This window comes from Rhea americana, unplaced genomic scaffold (assembly GCF_003343005.1).
Source record: "Rhea americana isolate MKP2758 unplaced genomic scaffold, rheAme1 scaffold_41, whole genome shotgun sequence".
Taxonomy (NCBI): domain Eukaryota; kingdom Metazoa; phylum Chordata; class Aves; order Rheiformes; family Rheidae; genus Rhea; species Rhea americana.
The window spans coordinates 4225527-4233259 of NW_028186546.1; the positions used below are offsets into that span (position 1 = coordinate 4225527).

Here is a 7733-nt window from a genome sequence, read left to right on the forward strand (position 1 = left end):
GGAAAGAAGCTCTTAATTGAATTACAACATAACTTGGTTACAATCAAACAAGGATCTGCCCTGTTGTCCAGGAAACAGTTACTTTAAGAATCAAACTACCACCAGATGTGATGCAACAGCTCTTTATTTCAGTGCCTGTAACACAAAGTAAGGGCTTGCATTTTGACACCAGAACCATGCAAAGCACCTATACGCAAAAAAACAATACATTACCACGTGTGGCAGGAGAGAGACGTATTCAAATCCCAGCAGGAAGACTCAGTTTCCCTTTGCATTCTGCTCTATCCTTCCACAAATCAACCAGCTGCRAGAGGTGCTAACTAACCTTCATTCCAAACAAAACAATTTGCCACTGAACAGTATTTCACATTGTGCTAAATTGCTCAAATATGCTTCTGTAAACTTCATCAAGGACCCAGTTCTGCTCGTTTTACAAGGATGAAGTCCAGAACATCTCCATATATTGGAACAGACTYTAATCAGAGGTAATGGATCACCACAGTTGTACAAGAGCAGAATTTGGCCCAAAGGATGAATGTCTCCTCCAGAGAGGCCCAGAAAAGGACCTTTATAATGTTTATCCCCCAGACAAGAGGGATGTAGAGACTACAACATCCCCAGGCTCAGAGACTTGTCATATGCACAGAGGATAATTAGACACCCTGAACTATTACAAACAGTGGTGTAGAAAAATAAAAGGCATAAAATGCCGAACCAAAAAGGTTCCAAATAAGGCATCAGCAGGTCCCAACTGGATATGCTCCCGTTACATACGTCACCCTCCTAGCCAAGTGATTCAGACTAACGCATTAGGATTGTAATTCTGACCTCAACCACTAAACACCAAGAGCAACCAGAAGGGTTCAAGTTCTGTTTAAAAAACAAATAAAAACAAACAAAAACAAAATAAGAAGTGTCTTTTTTTGGTAAATATTTCTTAGAAAATAAAAAAAAAAGTTAAAGCAATTTGTTTAAATGATTCTTTAAAAAAAGATAACATTCCTGTAAAGTAAAAATATAGATAGAATATAATCTTTTTGTTTTTTAAAAAAAGACATTCAGTATCATGTCAGCGGATTCTGATCAACTCTTCATTAGTCTTCCACMATAACCGCTGCTCGTTAAGGCAAAACGTCAGGTTGGCACCGTTACGACAGCTGAATCAAACCGGCTGAAGGCGAAGCAGAGCGGGCAGCGCGCCGGCGTCAGCGAGGCCGCTTCTCCCGCACGCTGACCGAGCCGTCCTCCATGCCGAAGTAAGCCACCTCTGCCATGTCGATGAAGAGGCCCGTCTCCACCACACCTGCAAAACAAGGTTTCGCACACAAGTTAACACCAGAGCCACCCTGCTACTCAAGTGTTAAGATGCACYGAATTTGATGCTATTTATGCAGTTGCAAACAAGCTTTCAAATGTACTTCTAGTTCCAGTTCCATTTAATTATTCAGTGCTGACATGCTCCTTAGTTCACCGCAGTCATTAGCCGCGTGCTCCTTCTTTGCGCGCTGCTGCCTGTATCACAGTATCACACCAGGCAGCCCTAAGCCACAGCAAGGGCCCGTAAACACCCGGGCCAGCAGCTTCTAAACACGAGCCAGACCCGCGGGTTCAAACTGAGTCTCCAGGCTTTCTTCGCATCCAGCGACAGATTTCTCTGGGAATCTGAAAATGAAACTTCCCCTGGGAGAGGGATGAAAGCCATTTTCTCATATGGATAATGGTCTTTGAAACCACAGAGATCAGGACCACAGAGAAGCCCTAAGAGAAAAGTTAATTGAACCGTCTTCAGAGGAGTAAGGGCGAGATGGGTTGGAGGACAAAGATCAAGGGCTGGCGGGAAGCACCAAACTGTTGTTCAGTTGGTCACTCCTTAGATAAAAGGCCTAGGGACACTGTTAGCTCTGTTTTGAGAGGTATGAAATTCTCAAGCAACTTGACCGTAGGCAGTTTGTAATGAGGGGCCCAGCTCTGCAGCCCAACGTGTCTTTTCAACATAGTCGCTTGCTGACCGTGCACAGCATGCGGCTGACCAAGGCTCTGGCCTCGCCACAGACCCAGAGTGGGTCACCAACGCTCAAAGCCCAGCTCCAGCCTGGGGACTGCCACGCTGTGGGAATTTATCAGAACTCCCATTGCAGCATGACCTGCACACCCTCCTATCGAACTTGACTTGTGCAGCCAAGCCCCCAAAATCAAATACTTTTGAAAGGGAGGACAAGGGTTATCACATGCACAAGCTGGCCAGAGCTCAGTTACCAATACATCCAGTCTTTGATTGCTCTTGCACCTCTGGCTAGCAAAGATGCTCTTCTCCCCTTATCAGGCCCGTTTCTGAGCAGTAAATGAAGGAGATCATCTCTATATCAACATGACGGAGTTATGTTTCATCACATGCCATTTCATTTCTCCTCCAGACCAGCAGCAATCATTGTTTTTTTCAGATCTGCTCCTGCCTAAAGGCTGAACCTGCCATCTACTGTTGGCTGCAAGCAAGTGCCAGATAATTATTCCAGACTAAGCAAACACCAGGACCAACCAAGGCAGAGGTAACATTTTAGCAGTTTGGTCCTAGACAAGGAAGAAAGAAAATGGGTAAGTTTTCAGCAAATCAACCTTATAATAAGCATTGAGGGAAGCAAAGCCAGAAACAGCTAGATGTTACCAGTGACTCTTTACCCAACCTATGCCCTGTGCTGGGTTTCAAGTTTAAATTTTAGTGCAAGGACAATATTTTGCCTATCTGCACAAACACTGAAGTTCGTGCAACAGAATCCCTACCCACTCCTCAGCGGTATGACAACACACAAGCAGTTAAAGACAGTTGTCCTGGGGACTTCAGGACAGACAGGCATCAGGAATAAGCAGGGAGCCTCCAAGAACAAGGAGAGAAAGAGACTGAACAGCCAAGAAAGGGAGGACCGAAGGGAAGATTTTGGGAAGTCAAGTTTCCTTCTAAGATTAACTGTGTAATTATAAACAGAACAAAGCGAAGAGATTGTTCCACAATGAGAATGAGCTGTGCTGCAAGGTATTCAGTCCGCTTCTAGAGCTCTAGGAGAAYTTTCCCCTGTTTTTCTGTAAGAAAGTTGCCAATCTGTGAGTTTACAGCACAGCAGCTAAAACAGACATGGTAGTGGTGGTGGAGAGAGACTTCGGTAGCAGAAAGATTATTCAGTATTGTCACAAGATCCTCCAAAATCAAGGCAAAGAGATCAAGCAGAGACCGAGACTGATGCACGCCCATTAAAAAGAGTATATAATTTTCATTTCCTGATGGTTAAGCCTTGAAGGACAGCATTTAAGAGCTTGTCTCTGCAGCAGAACATGCTCACAGGGCAATTCAACAGTATTCATGCACTTAGGTCCAGGGATTCAGTATCAAATATTTTATTTGGATGACATGAAACACTGATACACTCTGTGAGGGAATTAGAAACTGCAGTTATCACTCAGTGCAGTTCAACTCATAGAATTGCTAAGGACAAAGATGTTTATATCTCATGCCTTTTTCCCGAAAAAGCCAGCAGCCCCATAATCTGGGCTTCTTTTGTGCTATGGAACAAAAGAGGCTGCGTTTTGTTTAGAAATGGTTAATGTAAACAGTCAGTGTTTCTCTCTTGCACAGAAACAGCTACAACAACAGACATTTATACAGCCATGGCAGCAACCACATTAAAGATATGCTGCACCCTTAGAGCAAGGTGAGCCTCCAAACTACACAACAGTACCGTGACACAGTTGTAAGGAGTCTCTAGGAAATCATGTAACCCAGAGCAACCCCTCCCCTTCCAGGATCCACAAGTGTTTCCATTAAAAGCCCCTCTCTAAACGGGTACAAGGACAGTAAGGAAGAGTGCAGGATTGGAAGCCTAATGAAGACAGAGGTGTGGCTCCCCTGGGATCACCCCAGGCTTTCACCACCATACGGAAATCCTGCTTGTGTACAGTTACAGTAATTCAGCTCATCCCTCCTATTCAGAGGAAGGCTTGCATGGTCAGGGTTTTCTAGCACAGATCAAGCTTTAGCCAACCCTCAGCTTTTAAAATTGGAGAAGTTACCTGGTATCATTTTTATAGCTGTGTTCACTTCACTCCATTTGTGAACCTTGTCAAACTTCCAGTCCAGGATGAAGTTCCCATTGTCCGTCACCACGGGGCCCTGGGAAGCAAACTCATTTATTTATCAACACTGCAAGCTCCTGTTCTACCCAGCAAAGCGAGAGGCTGTCACATCTCCCTGGGCACAGCCATCCCCATCCCTGATGGAACGGTTTAGAGAGTCATCATTCAAGTACATCAGGACAGGCCACTGCTCCGCCCAAACAATTAGCCTGTGAACAAAATCCTTGCCCAAGGCAACTGCGAGATCCTCATTTTTCTGTGGAACAGTTACAAAGGATTGTTCTTTCTAGCATCCGTGTGGCTATTTCATCATTGCAATAGGGGACTTTTTCCTCATGAGCAAAGTCATATGAATAGCCTAGAAAGGCTACTACAGGCAACTGATGCCGAAATAAGATTCCACCACCACCACCAGTAATAAGTGTACTATGATCTGCTGGATGCCATCAAGAAGTCTGGGAGCCAAAGGACTGCCGGCCKCATTAGTGCCCCAGATCTGCCCAGCACTTTCTCAAGCCCAACAGAAGGGGCAGTCAAGTTCTTTTAATAGAGACAGAAGACAACACTTCAGTGGCACTGAGCAGGGTTTGCAACCACATATGCCAGGAGAGACCTGCATGCAAGACTGCATGGGTGAGATCCTCGGAGGACCTGACTCAGGCTGGCGCAGCACAGACGTGTGCTCCCCAAGCAAGGCTGGTCTCAAGTTCACAGAGAACTACTGGCTCACTCTTCTCAGGAGCCTAAATATAGCCTGATTCTTGGGCCAGGGGATTAAATGCATTAAATACAAGTATTATTTAGTAAGCCCAGTTGTTGCTGTAAGCATTCCTCTTCCTCTTCACATGTGATATGGGCTGGCTAAGCCTGATTGCGCCCAACTCAGAATAAGACTCTGGCAGTGGAGACAAAGCAGTTTCAGTCTTAATTTAGTCCAGCTCTAGCTCCATTTGGTGTGGGGTAGCCTGGGATGGAGCCTGAGCTGCCCACCTAAGTCAGGACAGTCTTTGACAGCACAGACTGCCCTCCATCTTCTAAATGGCACTGCAGAGTAGCAGGTCAAGGATTTGTAAGCAAGCAGATGGAGGCCCAGGGACAGTAAATATCATTCCCATAAACACAGAGCCCTCCACTCTGAAAAACAGAATGTACACAGCAGGGGAGAGAAATGCAGCAACCCTCAGATATGGACAGGACAGATGTGGTAGGTCTCGGGGCACTACCCAGGCAATCTCTCCTCGCCCCTGTTCAGGGGCCGTTTGCTTTAGGAGACGTACACCTGAGAGGCTTTCTATAAGCAGCCCCAACAGGTAAAGACATAGTTCAATAACAAAAGCGTAATTAGGGAGAATTGCACAAGGTGGGGGGAGTCACTTGCAGAAGTAAGAGGCCAAATTTGATTATATGAAAGACCAGGTCTCTGGTCGTTTGCCCGGCCAGGTTCACATCACTCCTTTGGGGGAACCGGGGCTGATGAGGAATGCTTACCGCTTTGCTAACAGCCATCCGCAGCTCTGCGGCACCTCCAAAGTTTTTGGTGAGGGTTCTAGTGACGGGGACGTAAGCCATGGGGATGACTTCAATAGGAATTCCCTTCTTCCACTGCTCCCCAAGGTTCTTTGATTTTTTCCTGCGGACATGGTTTGAGATGGGATGAGCATCAGATATTATGTCGCTAACAACATTAACATATTATCATATTATCTCTTGCAMACCCCCGAGGCATAAGGTCCTGGAGCGCACACATGTAAGAACAAGTTCAATGTACACAGCTCAATTTACTCATGAGCCCTGTTTTGACGTGTTTTGAACAAGCAGGACAGAAGTTAGCTTTTCTACAGCTCTGTGGCAGTCTTTACAAGAAGGGAAATTTATTCAGTGTTGACAACTATTGAGCTCAGAAAGAGCAATACAGCCATTTCCCCCCACCACCACTCCTAGAACCACAAACTCTGACTCCTAAGCAAGTCTACCGAGTTGAAAATTAAAATAGAAAAACTAAATTGTTTCAACATTGGAAGTCAAGCTCATTTCTACCTATTCTTGCTCTCTCTGACCAGCTGGAAGGAGAATAATGCTGTAACACAGGGGCATCCAAATTATCCCCTGTGGAGGGCCAAATAGGACAGTAATATTTCACCTGTAATCAGCAATAACAATGAAGCATTTTGCGTATCCTGCAACTATCTTCTCCTGTGTCAAGCAACCACTGCAAGAGAAGGGAGGATAATAAATAAACAACACAGTGCTTTGGTGTGCCCAGTGGCCCCAAAGGCCAGTTGCCTCTATCCCAYGAGTGCTCTTCCTCCCCACCATTTATCCACCTCATCCTTTACTGTTATATACATTTCAGCCAACAGCTGTCTCCCACTACAATTTTGCACGTGGCTCTGCACAAGATCACATAAAATTCTCAACACTACCCTGAGGAACATGTGCAGCTAGAAAAGACAGCTCAGAAGCCACCCGACAGCTGCCCCAYACAGATACACAGACAGCAAGGCTCACCCGCCACCTTTGATAAGGTTGAGGTCACAGTCCACTTCGTCCGCTCCATCAATGGCAACGTCAAGCTATAAAAAAAGAGGGAAAACTTGGCTTGGAAACATCTCCCATGCAGCATCAAAGCGCTGGTCTCTGTGCAGCTCGGGAAAGCATCAACCTTGCACAGGAAACTTGCAGGGAGGCAGTGAGGCCTTTTTTAAGCAGAGAGGTGCCAAGCAGCAGCAGAGATGTCACTAGTGCTGGGATCACCTGGACACCAGCCTGGCCAGAGATGAATGCCTGTGGAACAGTCACCCAGAGATACAAGCCCCAGCTAAATCAGACGTTTTCTCCACATGTGGAGGAAAAACGACCACTGGTCAGCAATGCATTACACGTCAGCCACGGGTCTTGTGAGCTAAGGGTCAGCACACAAGCAGGAGGCTCCAGGGGAAAATCTCCATGACACTTCAGCAATGCAATACTCCCCTGCTTCAGGCCAGCAAGTCTTAAACTGGAAGAGGTACCAAACATCTGGAAGAAACAACTCAATATCTTACTTACCATTCAAAGGGACCACTCAGAGAGAAGCACTGCTTTTGGCTTTCACTTCGTGCTGTTAGCATCCAGGATTTAGGGTGTATTTGGTCCTTGTGAAGCAGAGGAGCCCAGCTCACCAGACAGGGCCAGTTCCCTGCCTCTGCAATCCCTACTCTACACTAGCCTGGATCCCACAAGCCAACCCTCAGTCCTAAGTCAAAACTTCTCAGCCAGCTTTGGGCAAATAAATCATTTTTCCCCTCCACCTTGAGCTTGTTTTCACTTGTGTTCTGCAGCATGCCTGCCTGAACCATTGTCCTCAGAGGAGGCAAGCGAGCCTGACGTGTTAGCGAGGAGTAGGTTAGGGAAGGTCAGGTGAGGTTTCATTAYCACAGTTCCACTTACCTCTGGATGTCGGTCCAAGTCACTTAGTGTTAAGCCRTTCTGCAGGATCAGCTGACGGGCCTGTACACCAAGAACACAGCAAACACCATTCACCAGCAGCAGAAAGCAAACTAGTTGTGTCATTCCCCTAATTCCAGCAAGGATGGAGTCTCTCTGGAAGACCTAGATCTCTCCATCCCGAG

General features: G+C 46.2%; 1 protein-coding gene across 1 annotated transcript in view; it reads right to left on the bottom strand.

Moving 5' to 3' along the window:
• Positions 1 to 106: 106 nt before the first annotated feature.
• RPIA (ribose 5-phosphate isomerase A) overlaps positions 107 to 7733 on the bottom strand; it is a 16783-nt gene continuing 9156 nt past the window's right edge. The window contains exons 4-9 of the mRNA XM_085314678.1: positions 7552 to 7611; positions 6631 to 6695; positions 6263 to 6331; positions 5611 to 5752; positions 4060 to 4159; positions 107 to 1303 (exon numbers count right to left, since the gene is read on the bottom strand). Of these exons, the coding sequence (XP_085170804.1) occupies positions 1206 to 1303; positions 4060 to 4159; positions 5611 to 5752; positions 6263 to 6331; positions 6631 to 6695; positions 7552 to 7611 (534 nt within the window). The 3' untranslated portion in view covers positions 107 to 1205. The remainder of the gene's footprint in view (positions 1304 to 4059; positions 4160 to 5610; positions 5753 to 6262; positions 6332 to 6630; positions 6696 to 7551; positions 7612 to 7733) is intronic.